Source organism: Macrosteles quadrilineatus, unplaced genomic scaffold (genome assembly GCF_028750875.1).
Source record: "Macrosteles quadrilineatus isolate MER2022 unplaced genomic scaffold, UCM_ALF_1.0 Scaffold_8__2_contigs__length_117827958, whole genome shotgun sequence".
NCBI classification, from domain to species: domain Eukaryota; kingdom Metazoa; phylum Arthropoda; class Insecta; order Hemiptera; family Cicadellidae; genus Macrosteles; species Macrosteles quadrilineatus.
This window is the reverse complement of record NW_026542601.1, coordinates 30,677,486-30,701,753: the sequence shown is the minus strand read 5'-3', so window position 1 is coordinate 30,701,753 and position 24,268 is coordinate 30,677,486. Positions and strand designations below refer to the sequence as shown.

Genomic DNA, 24,268 nt, shown 5'->3' with positions numbered 1-24,268 from the left:
TCGCCCTAGTCTGGTCGCGGGGAGTTTCCCAGGAGTCGATAGTGATTCGGATAGCCTAAGTTTGATAGCCCTGGTTGTCAGAGCTCGAGACGAACGTTGCGGGTTACTAAACACCCTACTCGAAATCACCACTCTAGCCTAGGGCTTGTGGGGAAATTAACAATTTTGACTTGACTCTGTGGGCAAATATCTAAATGACACACTACTAGCTAACTTAACGAATCAACAAGTAAGCTAAGTAGTCACTCCGCTTACCTACGGAGTTAAGTCGTCAACCTGAAACAAACAAGGTTAGTACAAGATAGGCCTAACCTAGCCTACCTCCCACAGAGTCCGAATTTACTAAAACAAGAAAACAAGTTGGCTTAAATTGCACAAGTGAGGCACGAAACGAGAGAAAAACTGAAACTAAAAATAAAACTGCTCCTGGAGCTGAAAACGAAAAACTAAAACTTTAACTTCCTCACGTGTTCAACTTAAACCAACTTCGACAGAAATTGTCCAGCAGAAACCTGTCTGCCGGAACAAACTTTGAGACGTTAAGGGAACTACTGAAACAGATTTAAGAATTAAAAAGTAAGTCCCAAATACCTACGGATTATGAAACGTTAATCGAAATGATCTGTCACCAACTCCGATACTTTAATTAAATGAGTTGGTTAAAGCGTATGACGAGGTCTGCGAATCAGGCCTAGCCTATGAACTTCGACAAAGTTCTGCCGAAACACAAGTGACGGAGAAGTATTCGAAAGAAAAACCTACGTTGTCTAAGTGTTACACAACTTACCAAACGAAGTAATAATACTGTGAAACACTTTTTGCGCACTCGATGCACCACGAACTTAAAGTAGGCTAACTTTTAAGCGACGAACCAAAAACAAAAACTCTTCAAATTGGAGACGAACGAACTCGCGAAAAACCGGGAATACGAATGACCAATCTCCTCCCTATTCTTCTTCTTCCTTCACCTTCGTCTCAGAATCGAGACGAAAGTTAAAACGCTTCCTGATTGGTCAGCACAAACAGAGTCAGCTGAGTCCCGTGTCAGCAAAGGCAGGCGTATGACAGCTTTAACATGCTTTATAGCTGCCTCGCTCACAAGGTGGATCAGCTGCTCTTATTCTCTCCCGTAGCCCGCCCTCAGACGCAGTCGAACAACCAAACAACCAAACTGACACCAACGTCGTCTGCTGTCTTGGAATTGGAGGTTAGGTGCGATGTCAGTTTAGCGTCGCGACTAGGGCACAACAACAGCTTACATTCAGCTGTTTAAGTTTCGTGGTTTCGCCGTTATTTTACCCCCTACACATTTGACCCGTTACACAACTACAGTATATTCCTTTTAATATAAAAATATGATACTGCTGCTTTATTTAAATGTGATGTGTACTTCAGTATCCAACAACCAATGGTGCTATTAAATGTACAGGTGAGACCACAACAGCGTCAGTAGACTCGTGGACGCGTTGTGAGGACCTTTGCTCTACAGTTCTGCAGGCTCGGGGAGTGGCAGAGTCCCACGGCTGGACTCTGTCATTGGACGAGGCTGGTGAGAGGAACGGACTGGACTATGTGTTGGACGCCATCTCTGAACTGGAACTTCCTCCTGCCTTCCCCGTGCAGAAGTCAGCCCCCGTCATCAGCACAAAGGTAAGTAAAATAAAATGTTGTCTATTCTTTTTGTCCAAGTTACGTTAGTCCTTTTAACTCTAAACAAAATGATAAAACGCCGATTTCTGTAAAAATTACAGTGAAAATTGTATTACAACGTTTGTGGTTTTCACCGTAAAATATCTAAGTTACTGTACTCCCACCATTTACACATGATAACAGGTTTTTGACAAGCTAATGGGAAAGTATGTGTCAAATTGGTAACACTGTTTATTTTGGTTTTGTTTAGGTACAACCAGCTGAACCCCAACCTACCAACAGACGACCAACTGTCCCTCCGCCACAACCACCTCCCGTCAATGTGGTGAGTATTTATAGAAACAAATCAACATATTTATCTCAGCATAATTGCAATAGTTCTGACTAAGCAGTAATGGTTTAGTCATAATATGCCTAAATCGTTTGGGAAATGTTGGGAGTTTTGATACTACTGTATGAGTCTTTTTGGGAATTACACAAGTGGTTTAATTTCAATACAATGTTATACGTGAACAGAAAATCCACATTATTTACAGTAATTGTTGTGTTTTAATTTGAGTACCGTACATGTAATTCCAATGTAGATGTTACCATTTATTTTCTCATTTAACCATTTCCTTTTTTAATTGATCTATTACCAACAATGGTTACAGTTTTAATAAAATTTTGTAGTCTTTAGAGCCTTTGTTCCAACAATATTACAGTATCCGTGTATATTCAACTAAATCTTTAACAAAATAATAAAATATAGATATTCCAATATTTTAGTAGATTATCAATAATAGTCAACCATTAATTTTTACAAAGCTTTACATGCGATACAACCAGCAAAGCCTTGAAACTGGTGACATTTTCAATAACAATATACTGTACCTAACCTAATACTTTTGACCAATAGTCAATACTAATACCAAAATATAAAACAGTCATAGAAATAATCACAAACAAAAACACATAAACAAATTGTTACTGTGTAATACACTGCTATGTGTCTAGTTTTGAACCAACACTGAAAAATCATGAGATTAAGAAATAATGAGAAGTGGAAAATATTATATAATGTGTCAAATTTTCATGTAGGTAATATATTTTTATAGCAAATGCAACAACTCACTGTTTAGTTTTGACCTTACCTCTTGGGTATTAAGGTATTTGGTGTCCGTATATTTTCCAGACCAAGTTATGAAAAGAAGTGTGTTTTTGAATTCAACCAATTTTATTAGAAACACAAGACTATAAAAATTCATGAGCAATCCATGATGTTAACTAAAACATAGACGTTGAATAGTAACAAGAACAAGGTCTGGACTTTTTTTCCTAGGCACGAGCCCGAAACGTTTTCATTTTTCACAGTACTTCAGGCTAGACCTAGGGCTTACGGCATTATCACTTAGATAAAATCCATTGGTGATTTGCCAGGACTTAAGGGACCAAAATCCCGTGCTCTAACCACTAGACAAGCTCGCTCCCCAGGGTCTGGACTTTAAAATGTTAGGAAATGCTAATGGCCTTGAAAATAAGACAGAATTAAGTGAATAAACACAAACCCTATGTTGCTAGGTGCCAGTATCTGCCAAGGGAAGATCCATCTCCCGGGACCACACGACAGACTCTGGTTTGTCTCGTCAGTCCGCTCTCAACGACAGATACTTCGACAAGCCCGGCCGCTCTCGCAGTCTGGACAATCTGCTGTCTCCGGTCAGTAGCACCAACTGTGGAGGATGATTGTTAAGACACTAGAATATTGGAATACTAGTAGTTGGGATCAGGATCTTAGTAATTGCCTCTTATTGTTTCTATTGAATTTAATTTTGGTTGAAATGTTTTGTTATGAGTGAAAAATCAATTAAAGGTAACATTTGTCTGGTCAAATTAAAAGGTTGTTAATGTTTGGTTGGCTTAGGTAAATTAAAATGTTGTTGTCAACATTTTTGCCAGTCCATCCAAATCGTTCAGTATCAGTACAGTAGTCCTTGGATAAAGTAACCATTAATATTCATAATATTGTATATAATATTCATGGGTTTAATTAATTTAACAAACCTACTCTTTTATAACTTAACTAGCGGAATACCCGTGCTTCGCTACGGAAACTTTCAGATTGGTTGACATTTTTCATAAATTAGTGTTAGTTCCAACAGCCTTCAGTAAAAAATTCAGCTACAGCCTTTTTTGCTCCATATTAAAGCAGCTATTATAATGTCTCACCGGGTCCATAAAGTGTGTATGCTCAGGGTGGTTGCCCATGACCAGACTTGCATAAAGGTTTAGGTAAGTGCTGCAAAGGTAGTAGCTGCACTTTACCACCATTGCAGTACATGCCCGGTGTTTATTCTTTCCATTTTAAGGCTTCAAAGTACTTAGGCCTACATTATTTGAACGTCATGGTACCTATCGCCACCGAACTATCTCCTTCATAGTCTATTTTCGGATTATATGTCATTGTGATAGATGTTTCACCATCCATTGAATCTTTGGAAAATGTATTTCAGGATGAGTTTGTTTATACCTTTTGTTTGCGTTCTTCGCCTGGTTTTTCCTTTGTTTGTCTGTGCACCTGCTACGCCGTTTACGCCTTAATGTATTTTGTTGAGATTCCGGAATCGGCTGACGATTGGGAGAAACGGGCTCTTTTTGTGGCTCTGAAACTTTGAAATGCCCGCTAGACAGGGATTGTGTCAATTTGAGTCTTTTCACGGGATTACATTCATCACCAAACTTGACATATAATTCACACTATTCCAATAAACCTCGAAAACAAATTTGAATAGTTGTGAAGCTACAACCTACCAAAGGCAAACGGCTTGGACATTTAATAGGAGTATTCCCTGGATTAGAGGTATTCCTGTCACTGTCGTATAGAATAAGATTGAGAAGTAGTCCCAGTTCCTCAAAATGAGAGTGAAGTAAATAAAAACACTTCATCTCCTCTGATCACTAAAAGTATTAACTTAAGATATTAACTGTATTTTTTCGTTTCCAAGACATTATTTTTTGGGAAATAAACCATACAAAAACAATAGGTTTTTATAAACATTTGAGAAAAAAGAAAGTCAATAAGATACACACTTAAAAATTAAAACTCCATATTCACACTCTATCGAAAATTATTTATGAAACAAACTTCCTTTTTTATTTAAATATAAATTTAGCTAATGATGCTAAAAATTTAGACAATCAATAGTGCTGCACCCTGTTGGTACATTTTGTAACATTTTCATTTTAATGCTGTTGACCATCACAGAATCAAATTGTTTAGTTGAAACAGCTGTTAAGATTCTTTAATTCCATTTAAATATGAGTGCTCATAAGGTTAACATGGGAAACTCCAGAGCCACTGGGGCAGAGCCCTTTTGAGGGATCTGCACCAAACTTAACACAAACCATCCTTGAATAATGCTTAATAATGCCTGAAAGCTTCATTACAATCTGTCAAGCGGTTTCGGAGTCCATAACGTTCAAACATATATATACAAACTTCCTCATTTATAAATATAGACAGATGTATGAATTGAAATAAATAGTATCCATGTTCCGCATATACAGTTTTGTAAAATTATGTTTTTCAAATACTTGTGCTCGGGGATTTCAATGTTATCCCCTCTAAGTTAATGTTATCCCCCCGCAAAAAGTATTTTTTTTCACAGGAGATTCAACACTCTATCTACAGTACTATTGTTAACTTGTCAAGTTCCAGATTTAAACCCCAGTACTAAAACTAGTAGTAAAATAAGGATTACCTTTAAACCTGTAGTCCAGGCAAATTAGATCAAATATAGGGTGTGCTCCCCAAAAAATCGTCTAAAGCTGGAAAGTGTTTTAATACCTTTTGGGGGTCCCAAATAAGACTCCTGTGAGTTTGCGACGGATTCTGACGTCTGCTTAAGTTTTGGGAGTCGAAAAACTATGAAAATTTTGCACTTTTTTCAGTTTTTTGCTTATAACTCCTAAATAACGAATCCTAAGGAAAATGTTGTTCAAAGGTGTCTTTTATTGCATTAAATTCCGCGTCGATTGTTGTTAAATACGTCAAAATCGGCCGAGCCGTTTAGCCGCTGTAGCTTTTCAAAGGTGGGATATTTTCATAAACATGGCCAAAAGGTTGATTATTTGACCAGTTTTCGGCTTAAAACTCCTAAACGACGCATGCTATACAAAAATGCACCTGTAGTTAGTTTGGAAAACACAAAATTCTGCGTATAATGTTTTTTTTTTATTAATCAATAACGGCAATTGATTGTTACCTACTTTGTATGGACGCCGTTTCATTGAAAAAAGGTATTAAAGTTAAAGTTGGGAAATTTTAATAAAATTGGTAACAACATAGATCCTGTCCTTAAATGGATTATGAATTATTATTCCATGATGGTCATCTAGAGGTTTATCTAATAAGGTGTGATGAGAGTAAGACCTCCTATGTAATTTTAAGTCGAATATTGTTGTCTGAGGTTCCGAAAATTCTAGGATTCATCCCAACCACCCATTATATACGATCTATCCCTGTATTCATCTTTCAGTTTTTGGCTTACATCTTCTAACGCATGCTATAGAAAAAATGTTCCTGTAGTTAGTTTGAAGAGCATAAACGTCTGCGTAGAATGTTTTCCAATTCATTAAGATCGGCTTCACCATTTAACCGCTATTGATTGTTAACACTAGATCAGATGCTTGTCAAGTTTAAAATCTTACCGTTGAAATCTGGCAAACAACCAGCCTAATTACCAAAAATATAGGGGATATGGCAGTGAATCTATCCACTAGTGTGACGTCATGGATACTGCAGCATGGCCTATGAACAAGTAAGTGCTCATGAGAGCAACATCTTACTGTGGAGAGCTTTTTCCGAGATAGGGGAATCAATGATGTGGACCTAGCCCGATGGTTCGCTGGCAGGCCCATCGCAGTGAATGCTACCCATCAAGTTAAGGTATATTGTGGGATCACCTCTTCAACATATTATCAGCAAGTTGACAATATAAACTCCACGGATACGGTGGGATCAAAAAGAAATTCATCAAATGGTTCCAGTGTCACGACCCATTTACTGAAAATAGTTCGTTCATGTCAATCAGCTCAGCAGTTATCCCATATGATAGCATCAACGCGAGATATGTATAAAGCATAATGGAAAGGCACAGCTTGCAAGAAAATCGTAAATAGGCAAGCCTATAATGACCATAAACTGTGCAGAATAAAAGAAAGTGATGACATTATTCGCGAGCTGTGATGGCAACAGCAAAGGTTAAAGAAGAATCTGCCCCCTCAGTCAACATGTGATATTCCACATTAAATCCAAGCCTCAATTTGAATCATACTTTGGATTAAAAATAGGTCCGTACCCACTAGCGCAGTTTGATGAAGAAAGCGTGATGTAGAATAGTCGAAAATCTAACTATTCATGTAGCCTAAAACTACTCATGCTGTTTACTCCAATCAATGTGGATCTCACTGTGTTCTGACGGGTTACAACGCTTGGCGAAGCTGCAGAAGCAGGTTGGCCCTATACATGGTTGGGAGCAGAAAATATCCAAATCAAGTGAGGGTCGGTCTCTTCTAGAGGACACGTTAAACTAATTTTGACTTTGATTCTAACAAAAGGGGCTGCTCATCCACCAATCCTTTAGAGCTAATTTAAAATTGTACTTAATTCAGAGAGATAGGTATGGAAAATTAACGTCAATGGGTTAACTCCCATCACTACGGCTAATCCACCGGTTCGACAAGAACTTCTCAACTCCGTCTACCTACCTCGACCATCGGGTACATGTTAAATAGGTTTACATTTTCTCGCTCCATATGAAATACAGGGATATAATGCACTACTGTCTGAAAGACTTGCAAGGTACACAATTATCTCAATTCGATATCTGACAAAAAAAGATGGTACCGAATGTCACCATTTGTGGCAAGACCAATAAGAGCAAAGAATGAATCCTTATTCTTAAGATTCCAATGATGAGAAGTAGAAAAGTTATATGGTAAAATCTACGAAAAATCACAAACGTTTTTTTAAATAGGCTAAATACATAGTAAAACTATGTACATCCGTCCCATTATCATCTTTCGTTTATTAAGCTAAAAAATAACATTTTTGCTATATTTAATAAAATCTTTCTCGTTTTATTTTATTTTATTTACATTCCAACGGCAAAGACCATTACAAAAATGATTACGATACTTAAATCTTAAATTATTAATTAAATATGCATTTTACATGCTTTAGACTTGTAATTTGGTAGTATTGTAGTGTGGGATCCTAAGTTAAGGGTGAAATTTGCAAATGTCCCCCGAAAAACCAAAATGGCGGACCTCTGAAAACGACTAAACACGTTTTTTAAACGACTATAACTAAAAAGCAATGAGCTAGCCAAGATTTGAATTAACTTTCATGGTCAGGAATTAAATTTTCTACAAAACCCTTACAGGTATTTTCCGAAAATTTCACCCCTTCACCCCTAAAAAACGTTCTACTTTCAAAAATTGGTATTTTTTCAAATTAATAATGGTTTTCGCTACTTTTCCCAATCTAAGTAAATACTTTTTGCTAATATTATTAATGCTTTGTATTTTTCTTCGTTTACTTTCGGTTTTACTCATACATGTTTCTTTCGTAACTTGACTCATTGAACCCCAAAACTTAAGTTTAATGTCGAAATTTAAAAGTTTTCACCACTTTTACGAGGTAATAATAGACTCTTTACCTATTCTATATGTACAAGGCTATTAAAACTATACAAAGTTTACTGTATTATAACAGTTATTAATAAAGTACAATGTTACATGAAATTAACAAGAAAATTTCCAAAAGTCCCATTCTGAATTATAACCCCCCCCCCCTTAAAAAATGGCGGACTTCTGAAAACGACATAACAAGTGCTTTTAAACTTCTATAACTCAAACCCTCCTATTTAATAAACTCCTATATCAAAGGAATTAAGAATTTTTTAAAACGTACCCCGACCCCCTCAACAAATAATAACCTCCCCACCCTCACAGTTCTTGAACCACTGTCTTTCATCGGGACAATGGACTTCAAACTACTTAACTCTAATCTACTAATGGCGACTAACAGCTAGGGGGCCTGGGGGCGGAGCCCCCAGCGAGCCAAAGGCGAGTATCTTATTATATATTAAAACCGCTTAACATCATTCCGGAGTGTCCAGAGATGGGATCGTATAAATGGGAGCTTAGGACAAATCCTAGAATTTTTGTAACCCCCTCAACAGTATTAGATTTAAAATTGCATAGGGGGTCTTGCTACCCTTCCCTTCACACATTCTTGGATAAACCTCTGGATGATAACCATGAAATAAACCACTATCTAGTCATTCATAATCATAATTCTACGCCAAATTTTGTGTTTTCCAAACTAACTACAGGCGCATTTTTGTATAGCATGCGTCGTTTAGGAGTTGTAAGTCGAAAACTGGTCAAATAATCAACCTTTTGGCCATGTTGATGAAAATATCCCAACTTTGAAAAGCTACAGCGGCTAAACGGCTCTGCCGATTTTAACGTATTTAACAACAATCGACGCGGAATTTAATGCACTAAAAGACACCTTTGAACAACATTTACCTTAGGATTCGTTATTTAAGAGTTATAAGCGAAAAACTGAAAAAAGTGCAAGATTTTCATAGTTTTTCGACTCCCAAAACTTAAGCAGACGTCAGAATCCGTCTTATTTGGGACCCCCAAAAGGTATTAAAACACTTTCCAGCTTTAGACGATTTTTTGGGGAGCATATGTCTAATTTGCCTGGGCTACTGTGTCCGTACAGAGAAATAGACTTCATAAATTATGTTAAATTAAACCTTAGTTCTAAGACATTTCCTTGAATGTGCCATGCATGTAAACCAGGGTAATGGCAATTGAGCATTCTTATTCTGGTTCTTATTCTAAAATTAAGAAAGATTTCCAAAATATTTACTAAGTTCTGATAAATAATAAAATGAATTATGTTTTATGTAAATATATTTATTCTTTTTTCTGGCCATAGGTTGCAGCTGCAAGTTCTGTAGGCTCCAAGCTAGATACACTTGGACTCTCACACTCACGACTAAACGAGCGTTACCACTCGATGGAGCGGATAGCTGAGGCAGAGGTAGCGGAGACAACGAGCAACCGAGCGGACGAAGACAACCTTGAGAGTGTCAGTCAGCGAGGAGAGAACAGAAAATACAGCCTGACTGGGTGAGTGGGATGTCTCCTAGTGGTTTGTCTGCGGTCAGTTAGAAAAACTCATAATTCACAATCCGTGGGGTCCTGACTGGAATTAATCCTCTCAGAGCCACATTTTAATGTAACCATGCTAGATCCATTCCCCTAAAGCACTCTCGTAAACCCTGCCCAGCGTAAGCCAGCTTTGATAAGTCTTGGATAAATAAATTAACTACATAAACACATTTTTAAATTTTTTTTATATTCTAAATTAACCCCATGCCATGATTACGTAATTTTATTTAGTTAACATTGTTTTCTTTATTGCTGATTGAAATTTACTAATTTTGAAAAGGTCTTAACCCCCTTTATCCCCCAAAAAGTTAATTAACTAATTGGCCATTAGTCCTACTGGTACTTTACCAACTGGAGAGAAGTAAAAGGTCCTGACACCGTGAGAGTTCACCATCGACAAACCTACTGGCCGGTCGTTTCTGGTTTTTTCGGCAGGAGCGCTGGTCTGCAAGTGTTTGACTACAGCTGTCTGCTTGCCCTCCGATCAGCTGATAGGGCTTGATTCTTACCTTATCATATTGTTGGCGGTGATGTGGTTTATTCCCACAAATCTTTACCTTTCAATCAAGTTTGTTCATATTCTATTGGTAAATCTAAGAATTTCAAATCCAAATCCAAAACAATTAAGTCCTAAATTTCAAATTCAAGTTAATAAAAAAAAATGATACATTGCGTTTATATTATAGGTTGTTTTATTTAATAACCCAATTTACTTGTACCGCATGCAGGCAAAACAAGCTGCTGGTATCGCTGTTTTCTTAATTTCTTTAACCAATCAGCTGATGGTTGCAACCAGATGGCATTGTTCCATAGTTATCTATGAGGTTAAGTGTTAAGGGAAATTGAGTGTAAATAAGATTTTAAATAGTATTTTTGCAAGCTAAAATAAAGATTTGTATCGTTTTCCCCAACAGAGCTTCTTCAGACGTCTTGGTTTCTCATAACCAGTTGGAGTTTGACTTCCCAGAGTTGAGCACGAGGAGTGAAGATGACAAAGGATCTTACATCAGGGGTCATCCAAGGTATGATAGACTTTGGATATTACCTTAATGAATATTATGGTTTACAGATTTTTTTTAATTGCTCGATTTTTTAATTTGATTTTTTAATTCGAATTGCTCGGATCCGAATGTCTGTTCCTAAATTTTGTTTCTCATGACATAAATATTCATCAATCATTTTAGCCTCTGGATTGCTTATATATTAATTGATATTATAAGGCCTTACCTTAGCAATCCTGTTTTTTTTTGTTTTTTTTTTTTTTTAACAGGATTGCTAAGGTAAGGCCTTATAATATCAATTATAAATATTCACACTTAAAAGAAATCCAAACAGTAAAAACTCTCTCTGAATTGAAGAGGAATGTTTTAATTTCTACCTTCTTTTTTTCTTCCTATTCAAAATGTTTCTTGATACAAATGCTAATTAATCAAATGACAGTGAAATATTAAAATTGTTATGTTTAAATTCAAATGATAAAATATTTTACATTGATTCACAGTTGTGTTTCTTGTGCTAGGCTGAACTTTTCCTACATCAGATAAACCTGTTAAAGGTTCTAAAAAAATAGACCTTACCTTTTTTTTGCCATCAGCAACTGTTTTTCGTAAAGGAACTGACCATATCCTGGTCTTGTTACTACCTAATCTTGACCTTGTTAGTTCCATTAATTGATAGTCCAATGGCAAAATTGCATCCATTAGATTTAAATGTGAGCACTGTAACCTCTAGGCTACCCCTGACAATGTACCAAGACTAAACCCTGTTGCCTCTGGTTCATAACCTCGAAATGACCTACATTTTCCAGGTTTATCAAGTCCCAGTACGCAGGCAAGCGCGCCGCACCTGGGAGTCACTCTAGTCGAGCGCAGATTGAGACGAGGCACTCGGACAAGTCTGAGTCTGGTGTGAAGAGCTCTGCTCTCTCCGACACTAGTGAAGCTCCATCTCTAGGTAGGTGTCAGGATTCTGTGGTACTCTATACATCCAAGTCTGTTTTTAAATGCTCTCAATGTGATCAATATGTTTGTCCTCTGTTTAAAATGCATATTGTTCCAATTTTGTTCTTTTCTCATTATCAACAATCAAGATTCGCATATTAGTTTTTTTCAAGGATTTTGAATTGTAGAATAAAGGGTAATAGAAGCTGCTTACCTTAGAAGAAGTACAAGTGTAGGCCAGAACACAAATAAGACATACAACACAATATTTTGTTTCCAGTAAGGACTTTGTCAAGTGTAGGGAAAAAGTTCACAAAAATGAAAGTTTCACATTTTAGTCAGTTACCATAGTAGTAAAGTTAAAAATTTATTCTTGTCCCCTCCCTTACCCACTTCAAAATGTCTGGTTTTACAGCTTTTCAGAAATTCTACATTTCCAGTTATATAGCAGCTCTCGGTGGTACTGTTTTTTACACTCTTTGGAGTCTTCCTCCCCGAAAAAGCCCAGAGAAACGCCCTAAATCTCATTCCTAATTATTATTCTTCTGCTTCAAAACGCCCATGAAACATTTGTGAACTCTTGTTAGGTACAGGGATTAGAAATGAAGAACTTCAAGGAAAAAATCACATGAAGATTGGCTTGATTGAAGAATACTTTTCCTTCATCATAAATATTTCAAATAAATTTATGAAATAAATTAAGCACAATGATTTCACAAACAATATTCATAACTGCAAAATAAAAAGTTATCTATTAAGTTTTATCGTATGATAATTGATCAACTTTCAGTAATAACATTTTAAAACCTTAGTCTTATTTTGCGTCCCTTTTTGGAATTCATTTTCTGTAGATAATATAAATCAATAAAAATAATAACATAAAGAAAATGTTTACTGTCAACAGACTTCTGAAAATCTATGGTTGTAATGGTTTTCAAACTTCCAAATCATTGTTTTTCATGCAGATTTGAGACCAGTCTCTCTTGCTAGTACAAGCCCATTATTTTGTATATTTTGTTTTTATTAATACTGAAGTACACATCCCATTTATGTGGATCACATGCAGGAATGTTTTTTTTTATTTAGAAAGAATATGGTTGATAGACTCACTCATTGAGTATGCTACACTCTAGAATTATATTTTCTCCCTTATTTTTTGTTACTTTGATATTTTATTCGGCAAAAATATTCTACAGCTTACAATAATGTGTTCTTTCAGTTTGGCTTGGTAAAAAACTTGCCGTATTAGGTAGCATATTCACCTAATTTGAATGTGAATTCATTTTTACATATGAAAATGAGGGTTTGTGGTATAGGCGGTATTTGAGCCCCCCTCCGCTCTTTTATTGCCTGGGATTTTTTCTCTTTGCACCCCCAAATAAACATAAAACCTCTCGCGTCTGTGCTTCAACCCTTTTCTAAAGCAGCCCTGTGGTAATGAAATTTTTAGTTCCACCCATATAATCAAAGAGATAATACAATATCTTACTAATATTATAAATGTGAAAGTTTGTGTGTTTGTTTGTTTGTTTGTTTATTTGTTTGAAGTTCAATCACGCATAAACCACTGGACGGATTGGGCTGAAATTTGGCATGATGAAAGCTCACATCCCCGATTAACATATAGGCATATTCTTATCTCAAAAATACTCTCGGGCTCCGCCCCAGTGGCTCTGTAGTTCCCCATGTTAACCTTATGAGTATTCATATTTAAAGGGAATTAAAGAATTTAGTCAGCTGTTTCAACTAAAAAAGTTGGTTCTATGATATACAAAAGCATTAAAAAGTTATAAGGTTTACCAACAGGGTGCAGCACTAGCAAATTTGAACCAAGCAGCAACAAAAAACTGTTGCTGATACACAATGAGAACTGTCAAAGTAGGATTGTTTAAAGTTATGTTTTTTTAATGTCATGAATAATTTGTAATTTTTGTGAATTCGTAATTATTTATTTTTCTTTATTGTTTAGGTGAAATGGTAGAACATTATGGCTATGGTAGATGTGTACAGTATACCATTAGTATACCGTCAATTTAAAGAAGCAAATTTTATCAAACTTTGTCCTCCCCCATTGCAAACGCAAAGCTTGAGTATAACTGCAATAAGCATTTTAAACTCATATGTCAACCCCGTATGAAGTACTGGTACTCTGCTAGTTTTATATATTTTTCTTCAACAATAAAAGTCACCTTTTTTTGTGAATAGTTAATAGTTTGCGACAATTGTATGTTTCAGCGAGTCACGTGAGGAGAGTGAGAGTTCCGTCGCAAGCCTCGGACGTGGATCAGTTCCTGGACGATTTGTTCAGCCCAGTGCTGGATCAGCTGTCGGACGCAAGGTCACTCGCTGCCTCCATCAAAGGAGGCTCATCAAGGTCAGCTGATTGTTTTGTATAATTCACTTTTGAATACTGATGTCGTCCATATGGTTCAGTTGCATCCAATTTTGTTTATTTGAACATGGTTGAACGAACCACTCAAATAGTGTGCTATAGTATAAAATTATATTTTCTTTAGCTTTTGTTGGTGAGACAGTTAATGTAAAGAAATATTTTAAAACAGTTCACAAAAATCAGTAACTGACATAAGTTTTTTTATTTTATTTAAAAACTTGATATAGATTTAACATATGAATTGGATGAATATTCTGCCAATAGTCAAAGATTTTTATTTGAGCAGAATTCAGATTTAAAACTGAGTTGTTTATCTAAAACAGTTATTTACTATATTATAGTTGATTTATTATATTAGATTAAATATAGTGTGCTAATGCTGAAGACGTTATTTTAAGGTTGGTTTCATCCAATTTATGTCCTTGTCCAGTTTGTTTATTTTATCCTCGGTGATACTTTGTCATATTTTTATGATGTTACATTCTTGTAACTAGATAATTGCTCTAAAACAGTGTAAAACAATAAAGCATTCATTCTTGAGCAGATGCGGGGGAGAAGAAGATTTCATAAGAGATGTGTTTGACCCGTTGTTTGTTGACTGCAAGACAGACCCGCAGATGCTGGTAGCCACAATCAAAGGAGGAGGACATACGGCACAACAAGATGTAAGATTCTATTTTGTTATCCTCAAATTGGAGAATTGATGGTTCCTTTCCTTGGGCTTGGACTATTTAAGTCACTTTATCTCTGTTACAAATTTTTAAGAGATAGGTTCAGCTTATTTTCTTGATAAATTAAGAGTTCGGAGGCTTAAAGAATTTCCACATTACTGGTTATGTTTACTTAATTCTCTCTTGAATAGACCCTATGAAGAAGTCCTAACCTAAAGTAAAATATCATTGTGTATTGTTAGGTCCGTGGTTTTCTGCTAGCTGAACTTCATTCCATTTGGGATAAACTCTTTATTCAGTCTCATGGATTCTCTTTTAACATATTTATCACTTTGTGACGACAATGTAACTAGAATGATTTAATGGTTGGATATCAATGAAAAATACGCCTAGCGACAAATAATATAGAGAAATAAATTTAAAATTCTTTCTTGTGCTCCACTCCAATTACCAAGGAGAGATGTGCCTGGGTCCTCGCTGGTTACTTGACTGACTTCGTACTGTATGCGCCGTATATATAGGGGTTATTCCCCACCTCCACGATGCCAGTGCCCCAGAAGGTCATGTGCAGAAACAACTTTGCCACAGCTGCTGGCTATCAGCTGTTTTTGAGGCGGTCAATTGAAAATAGTATTAAACTAAGATTTTTTTAAATAAATTTTGTTACCCTTACAACAAAAAAAAAAAAAAAAATCATATATGTACGTTTTAATTTGTTATAGTCCCTAACTTAAGAGTCTTCTTCACCCCTGGTGTAGTTGCGTTTTGGGGATATGGCCTTGGGGGAAAGGTTTTGAAGATGGGCAGGTAGTGCGGGGTCATTATGCGCGCCATTCTGAAAACATTGTAAACACATTACTACTAAATCGACACGTCGGTGATTCATCTGCCACCTGAGCCAAGTTTTGTAAAGACTATTAGCGAAGTAGCCTCCGACAAAACATGTATTTTTCGTCCTCAGTTTCGGAGGCCGTTTTCCAGCAGAATTTTTTTTTTAATTCGGTATCAATATAGTTGAATAGTTGAAATATTAGAGCTCTTATACCTAAAAAGGTTGAAAATGAAAAAAAAGTATTTAGTTTTATTAGTGTTTAAAAGTGACTAAATTTACGTTACTTTCAGATTTTTTTTAGTTATACTATTCATTTTCTTGGATATATCATTATCTTGGGTATGAGGGCCCTAGAACCAACATTAATCTGTAACAGAAAAAAGTTTTAACATTATATCTTCACACATTCCACAGGGTGCGAGGGACACCCTGTTTTCGGAGGGTTGAAGAAGACTCTCAATGAAGAGTAGTCTTTTGATAAAAGTAGTAGTAGAGTAGTATTGAGTGAGTTATTGTATGATTGTAATGTATTCCTGTAATGATCAGCTGTTTATACTCTATGTTGCAGAACTCTCATGGACAACACCAGCAGATGTACAACATGCCAATGTCTCCTCAGCCTGTCATGTCTCCCCTCATGTCACCTCCGCTACTCATGCCTACCATGCCTCTTTACAACACATCAGGTACATTGCACTTCTTTGTTTTAAGTTCATTATCGGTAATGGTGAGCTATGTTATGGTATATCTATGTTTATGTTATGTAAGAGATTATTGTGTACATTGTACATAATGATTGGTAAGTTACAACATATGGAATTTGAAATCTGATCAGGAGATAAAGTATCGAAAACATAACAATAATAGTACAAACCCAGCCGAAGTTTGAAAATCACAATTTTTTTTTAACACATGGACAACTGTATAGTGGTTAAAAAAAAACCTTCCGGACGGACGCAAGACCTCAGTCTCGCTTGAAGTACTATCTTGTGCTGACGGGTTCAATGTGTTCTGCTTATCTCTTACGCTATTTATTTTTTTATTTTAAAGAGTTTTGCTTTCTTACAAACTCCTACATCCTCAGGAGATAAAGTATCAAAAATAACAATAATAGTACACTAACTCAGCCGAAGTTGGAATATCAAAATATTTTTAAAAAACCACACATGGACAACTGTATAATGGTTAAAAAATAACCTTCCAGACGGACGCAAGACCTCAGTCTCGCTTGAGGTACTATCTTGTGCTGACGGGTTCAATGTGTTCTCCTTATCTCGTATGCTATTGATTTTTTTATTTTAAGGAGTTTTGTTTTTTTACGGGTATTTACTTTACAAACTCCTATTTGCAAAATTAATTTGTACTGACCCCTGAAATTGTGTCATGTCAACATTTATTTTGTTTAAACTAAAATAAAGAGCCAGTTCCTTCAGATAAATATAACATAAAACGATAAAACTACTTTAATGAAAGAAAAGGGGATTCTTGTTTGCGTACGGAATTAGTTTCTACAGTTTCATTATGAATTTACAAGATCTGTTCTTCTTGTATAGTTCAAATCATGTACATGCACATTAGGTCCCTTCCCCTGCCACCATCGCCTGTGTTACTCTCTACAGTCATCCCATAATTGCGCTGAGATTTATTTTTAAGAGTAGGGGCAAAGTGGTGAAGGAGTTTTCTGTCTCTCTTGCATCACCCTCCCTACTTGCAACTGAATTGACATTCTATAAATTCCTCTGAACTAGTACGGTAACAATTGATTTTACATTTATTAATATAGTTTCCTAATGTACCACCTTGGATTGTCAGGTTCAGGAGCTGCTAGTATGGGTTACCCGGTAGACCCAGCTTCAATGCCTCCTGGGTTCATGCCTGTGCCTATATACAACATGCAAGGTAAAGCAAACAATGCCATAAATGTTTTTTTATTTTATTAAAAAGTTTAAATTTAATTAGTAAAGATTACTTTGAATCTTTCTAATACCCTTCCAGACTGCATTTTACAATGTTCCATTTCCCAATATATTTCTAAATGATACATTTCCAGGTCTGAGTCTGCCCAACAACCAGTCAAACGGCAACCAGCAGAACGACCCAAATGTCCTTGCCTACCAAGCTAACCTACACCGGGCCTTCCTGCAGTCTGCCATGGCGCAGAACATACAGATCCAGCAACAGCTGCTTGCGCAGAACCAGGCTCTGCAACAGCTTCTGCAGCAGCAGGCCACCACGGTTAGTGTCATGTAGCTGTGATGTGCTGTGCTGTTTATTGTCCACTTTTAAGCGTCATTAGTGTATAAGTACCTGTTGCTCAAATTTGAGCAATTACGAAGTATTACAGGCATTATTTTAAAACAAATAACTGTAATAATTTCCAATGCCTTTAAAAGAGTTGACTCAAAGATTATGGAAATAATCACTTCACTATATAATCAAAATTTCTTGTAGGCTAAATATCTTATAATTTTTCAAAAGCTGATCTTGTTTTTTAATGTTTTATACAAATATTTCCCACTCATACCTGCCTTTAGGTTGTCCAAAATACAATATCAATTATAAATTAAAAAAAAAAAATATTATTTCTATTTCTTCTACTTGGTGGTGTCGGTTTCCTATGACTTGCCTATGTTTCCACAGTTTGCAAATCTGCTCTTTCAATAATTGCTCAAGAAATGCAGCACAGTGTTAATTCAGTTTTCTTTTTAGTATATCAAATTGTCCAGGCTTTCTTGCTTTTTTCAATTATAATATTTACGCCAACCCAAATTCAAATAGTAAATATTTCATTTCAACCAAGTCAGTAAATGTTTGTAGCTCACGTTTCCTAAAATTGCAACTAAAATATTAACAGCAATTAAATTATCCAGCTGATCATAATGTAAGCAATTTCATTCTTCATAAGTATAACATGGGAACTTTAAAAGTCAATGTGGCAGAGCCCAAGGGACTTTTTTCAAAAATATAAGGTCAGTATACAAATCTACACACCTAGACGAACATTTTGGTATATAATATGTGGGGTTGAATCTTAAAACAAAAAAGCCTTACTGTTCACAAAGTTTCATGTAGCGTATTAATAATATAGATAGATTATCCATTCTTGTCCATACTTAATTACTGTTTTTATGTGTTGCTACTTTGCGCTATACTATAGTATCCTGCATTATATTAAAATGGCTGAGAAAATGTTCATTTTGGAAGGAATTGTGTTTTTGATGGGTACCCAGACTTCTCACAGCAGACCACAAAGGAAAAAGGATTTCAAGGCCATTTTCACACTCCCTAACCCGTTTCCCTCCTTACCCTCACTCATCGCATTAGGGCCATAAACTTCAGTCATCTGGCGATGAATGTTAGCATCGGATATATTTCATATGATCAAAAAACGTATCACTGACCGACTGACCTTATCTCACCTTCTAGACAAAAGACCAAGTGTACTAATCAGCTACAGAGCTGCAAGTGGCGCCATTCTGTTTCCCAATAATGCCAGTAAGTGGCGAGCTGTTTCGTTGAGCTGTACAAAAACTAAACGGCCCTAACTTGAAAAACATCCCCTGCAAATGCATTGAATACTTCAATCAAATGGCTTATTCGTCAGTGAGTTAGTTTAATTAGCGTTGTTAAAAATTACAACTTAATAAATTACTGTTCTGTTGACAGCCTGCAGTCAATGAGACGCCACCACCCTGGGTCGGATCTCCACCTAAAGGTCGACCAGCTCCACCCCAGTTGTCTAACACCAAAGCACAGGTAAATAAACACTCTGGTCTTAAAAGGTCAATTAAACGGTGATCTATGATGAGGCGGTTTATGTCAAAATATACGTAATATACTGCAGATAAAAAGGCCAACCTAATCATTCATTATATTAACGAAATTCTTGATTTAAGGCTTTTGACAATATGTATATGAACAATACTACAACAACTCATTATGAGTAAAAGAATAGCTGGGTAGCTGAGCGGTTACATTGCGTAATGATCAGAAAGTCGCGGTACAATCCTGAGAAAAGTCAAAAGCTTTTTGATGAACCGAAACTGGGTCCACCTATCCTTAATTAAAAATTAAGGATAGGTACATCATCATCAGGTATAACAAGTTATACCAGGTCCAAACTTAATCAAAGTTGGGATATTAATAAACCTGACTAAAGATGCATCTGCTCTTAGTCTGTGACAAAGCTACATAGATCATTGCACTCCATTCTACACTCACATTCGATATTTTTTTCAGCCTAAAATATGCATTTAAGTGTGTGTCACTATTTCAAAGAATTTGATTGATTTAAATCATGCTTAGTAAAATTTCACTCTGTTTCACTCCTTGTTACTTTTACAGCAGGTGCACAATAGGTCTGGTTCTGGTTCGCCTCATTCTGCCTTTACCAACGTCTTGTCTGAATTGAAGAGTCGGAAGTCATCGGTGGATTCAAACATCAAAGTGAGTTACTTATATACAGTACATCTTTTATCAGTAAAAAAAAAAAAAAACTCAAATGCTCATCACCATAGTGTCCTTTTTTTTTAAATACTGTAGTAATTCCTTTAAATCAACTTTTGAACATAGGACTCACTCAATCTTGAAAACATTAAACATCATCTTGGCCTTGGCCTATATTTTATTCCCCAACTGTTGGTTTTTTCAATTTCATCTGGAAAAATTAACGTTGATGGTGAAGTTTTAGATGTTTAATGAGGTTAGAAGTCGTACAAGACTTACCTCCACGAGAAATATCTTTTTTGAACAGTTTACATTTTGCCACATCACTACTTTCACTAATAATATTAAAAAAGGCCCACACATTACTTTTACGCTTACTCATATTAAATAAAAAACTATATCATTCATTAACAAAAATCAAAAAAGTTCAATTAGAACCAATGTGAAAAAACAATAACATAACCTCAACAGTCAACATACGGATGGATCATACGACATACACTGCTGCGCCAACTGCAACACCGCGATCGTGCATATAACAGGGCTACTGCATCTCTAAAACGCTAACCGTGATTGGTTTATCTTCGTCCTCCGATCCAAAACCAGCCAATGAGAAAGGTTCTAATAAGTTAGTAAAGACACTAGCACTCGGTGCGGCGTTCAACAACCATCCAAGTTTCAATGTCGCTAAAACATAGCACGTGATTGGTTGATCGTCGTCGCAGGGCAGTAGGTGAGCCAATGAGATTGTGTCTATTAAAATGCCAAGGACACTAGCGTTTGCAGTGGTGATCAACCAAACCAAGTATCCACGTCGCTATAACATTACACGTGATTGGCCAAACATCGTCTCTGGATGGAAAACTAGCCAATGAGGTCGTGTCTATCAAAATGGCAAGGCCACTAGCGCTCGCAGTGGTGATCGACCAAACCAAATATCAACCCTAGAGTTGAAAACTGGCCAATAAGGTTGACTCTACTACTAAATAGGCAAACAGATGGATTCGTAACGGCAATTTACCCGCACTGAACTGACTTAATCCGCACCGATTCATACAGTTCAGTGTCAGTATCGGTATCGAACCCAAAACAGGCAAGATACCGCTGGTATCGAGTATCGGTATCGGCCCACCTCTAGTATAATGTAATTTTAATTCTACAAAACAGATATTTTTACATAATCCTCTACCTAATATATTTATAGTCCGTGGTGCCGCCGCCTCCACCAATGCCGCCCCCACCAGAGTTGGGCGATCCCAACGAGGTGAGGCCGTTCATGGACCCGTACGGACGTGCCAAGACTGTCAGGATCGGCAAGTGGCGGTGGCCTCCGCCTAAGGACGACAATGAGTCACCATTCATGCAGATGCAGATGAAACTGAAACAACGGAGGAAACATTCTCAGGTAGGTCTAGAATAGATCAATGATTACATTACAAAACAATTTCTTAAACTATTCGTAAAAACTAGTCTAGTTAAAACTATTTTCATAATAATCACATAGCCTAATTGTAGGATATATAAATTGTAGTTTCCATTACTACTGATATTTGAGACTAGTTTGAGACTACTGATATATTAATTTTGATTATTTGCATAATACGACTAATTGTCCTTTGAATTTGGAATATGGCGTCCACATTACAGATAAAGGTGTTGAGATAAAGCTTTTAATAATTAAAAACTAGCTAGGCGCTCAGATAAATCTTTGAACGACAAAAAGAAATCAAAGAATCAAACAAAATAGGGAACTTAGGAATCTGTATTAATAAAAAGACCTGTAAAAAGACCTTTGGTGTGTTAAAAGAAGGAAGATAAAACTGTGATACAAATATAGAAAAACCTCAGACTGGGAAAACCCCTGGAACCCACAGACGTGGAAAAATCAAGCAGGGTAACCAAAGGCATGAGAATGTTGGGAACCGATGAAGAAGATAGACCGTATCAAAGAAAGTGAAGGCAATTGTTTTGTGGAGCCAAATAACTTCTCGGGTTTGAATTACCATGGAAGTAAATAAGAAGTTTAAAATTAGATTTTGTGTAAAGTTTTTAATTGATACGTTTATAAGTTTAATTTTTTCCAGGAGTTGAATGAAGTTGATGGTGGAGTCAGTGGTAGCGTTGAGTGGGAGGAGTTTGAAATCCCAGATCAGTCGATTCAAACTTCAACTCCCAACATCAAACATGACCTCCAAGTCCATAAATCTGCCATCAAGTGAGTAATAACATAGATTAGTTTTAGATATGTCATCCCCATGGGGAGCATACTTCATTAAGTTGATTTCTCATTCGCAAATAGTTATTTTAATAAGAAACTAACTTCAAAGTAATTTTAACAAATAGAGTGATAAATTTGTAGAGCAACATTTAGTCCATACCCAAGCACTAAAACATTAAATAGACTAAATTCATAATAGTATAGTAAGTAGGCCTAGTTTTGTTGTATTGTCCAAAGTTAATGGTGTTAGATAATAATCAAGAGGTGACTTGTTAAATGTACAAATGATTCAGGTTTCTATTCAATGTTTGTGGATATAAAGTATCTGTTGTTATAAAATGCTTTATTTAGATTAATCCTGCTTTGATAGAAATATATTAAGGTGACTATAAGCATATTTATTATTAGTACAGGCAAAATAGATTAAAATTCACCAAAAAAACAAAAAAATTAGTTCAGGGATGAAACTTTGGTTTTAACTTCGTTTTACCAATAAAAGTCAAGATCCAATGAGTCCCTAACAGTCCCGATGGGGGAACATGGTTTTTAGGGGGTGGGGAGGGGGAATTTTGATATAATTCATTATTCATGATTTGAAGTCATTTAGGAAGTCGTTTTTAAAGTTTGTATACACTGTGAATCGATAGTAACCATATTTAGGTCGATAGAACCACCTCCATAAGAGATTTAGCATATTGGTACATGTTTAGTTGTTATTTTTCTAGGAGGAGTAGGGGGAATTTTAAATAATTTATGTTTTTTGACTTATGACTTGTTGGGTGTCGTTTTCAATGGATTTCTACATGCCAAATAGAATGGAACCACTATTTTGTCAATATAACTACATTATTAACAGATTTGGAGTGCTATCTGACTGAAATAAAATAAATGTTTGTGCACAAAATTAATTAATATTTAAACATAAAAATTAAAACTATTATCTAAACATCAAGTATTAATTGAATGAGTTTATTTTTACAATAAATTCAATTTTCCCCATTATAAAAAATACCCCCGCCGCAGCAAACCTGCAGACCAAGCGAATTTCCATTTATCTGGCAGGATTTCTACTAAAATTTGTCCTTGAAACTGTCAGATTTATTTCCTATTTAAATAACATTAATTTTAATTAATAATTAGGTTTGCTGCAACAGGGATGTAATGGGGTTGTTTTTATTAAAATGTTGATAGCTTAGTATGAAATAAACAAAATTGCCAAATTTGGTTTAAATATATCCACAAACAAGTTTATTTATCTACAACAGTTTATTTATTTTCCATTAGAATAACATGGAAATTTTAAATTTAATTTTTTTTTATTATCTCCTTAACCGTTAGGCGTACAACAAGGCATACCTATACTAAATTATTAAATCTTTTAAGCTCTAGAAAGTGGTTTGGAAAGAAATTGTGAAATTCTTTGTTGATGGGGTCAAAAATGGGAAAACCCAATTTTCTCCCCAGAAAAGTCTCCATAAACCCATAATACATTGTAATACATTGACATTAAGTCAGGATTTAAACCATGTTTTATGATTTAAAGTTCAAGTAAATATCTATTAACCTTTGCGTAGCCCCTACAAAGTTTGTATATATGTTTTATATGTTTTGTACATATGTATACTGTTTTTATATCCTTCAGCAAGTCAAAGGAATACATTCTAAGTTACAACGAGGTTTTTAGCGAATTTCCCATATAGGGAATAAGCTATTACCGTAGGTCTCATGGTAAGACTTAGACCCGGGACCAATTTACATTTTTGTTTTGAGGTCCCCAGAAGTCAAAAACACCATCCTTTCAAATTCATATACATATGTGTCCGTTTAGCGTGATAACTTGAGCACAAATTATCCGATTTTGATGTAATTTGGTACAAACGTGTA

At 35.8% G+C, this 24,268-nt stretch overlaps 1 protein-coding gene across 2 annotated transcripts in view; it reads left to right on the top strand.

Annotated features, from left to right (window-relative positions):
* Positions 1 to 24,268, top strand: part of LOC128999648 (unconventional myosin-XV-like) — a 143,382-nt gene that overhangs the window by 96,698 nt on the left and 22,416 nt on the right. For both annotated transcript variants that reach the window (XM_054426261.1, XM_054426260.1), the window contains exons 25-39: positions 1,430 to 1,650; positions 1,901 to 1,975; positions 3,211 to 3,348; positions 9,650 to 9,843; positions 10,800 to 10,907; positions 11,693 to 11,838; positions 14,061 to 14,199; positions 14,762 to 14,882; positions 16,289 to 16,406; positions 17,533 to 17,619; positions 17,771 to 17,955; positions 19,387 to 19,476; positions 20,065 to 20,166; positions 21,371 to 21,571; positions 22,251 to 22,381. In XM_054426261.1, the coding sequence (XP_054282236.1) occupies positions 1,430 to 1,650; positions 1,901 to 1,975; positions 3,211 to 3,348; positions 9,650 to 9,843; positions 10,800 to 10,907; positions 11,693 to 11,838; positions 14,061 to 14,199; positions 14,762 to 14,882; positions 16,289 to 16,406; positions 17,533 to 17,619; positions 17,771 to 17,955; positions 19,387 to 19,476; positions 20,065 to 20,166; positions 21,371 to 21,571; positions 22,251 to 22,381 (2,056 nt within the window). The remainder of the gene's footprint in view (positions 1 to 1,429; positions 1,651 to 1,900; positions 1,976 to 3,210; positions 3,349 to 9,649; positions 9,844 to 10,799; positions 10,908 to 11,692; positions 11,839 to 14,060; positions 14,200 to 14,761; positions 14,883 to 16,288; positions 16,407 to 17,532; positions 17,620 to 17,770; positions 17,956 to 19,386; positions 19,477 to 20,064; positions 20,167 to 21,370; positions 21,572 to 22,250; positions 22,382 to 24,268) is intronic.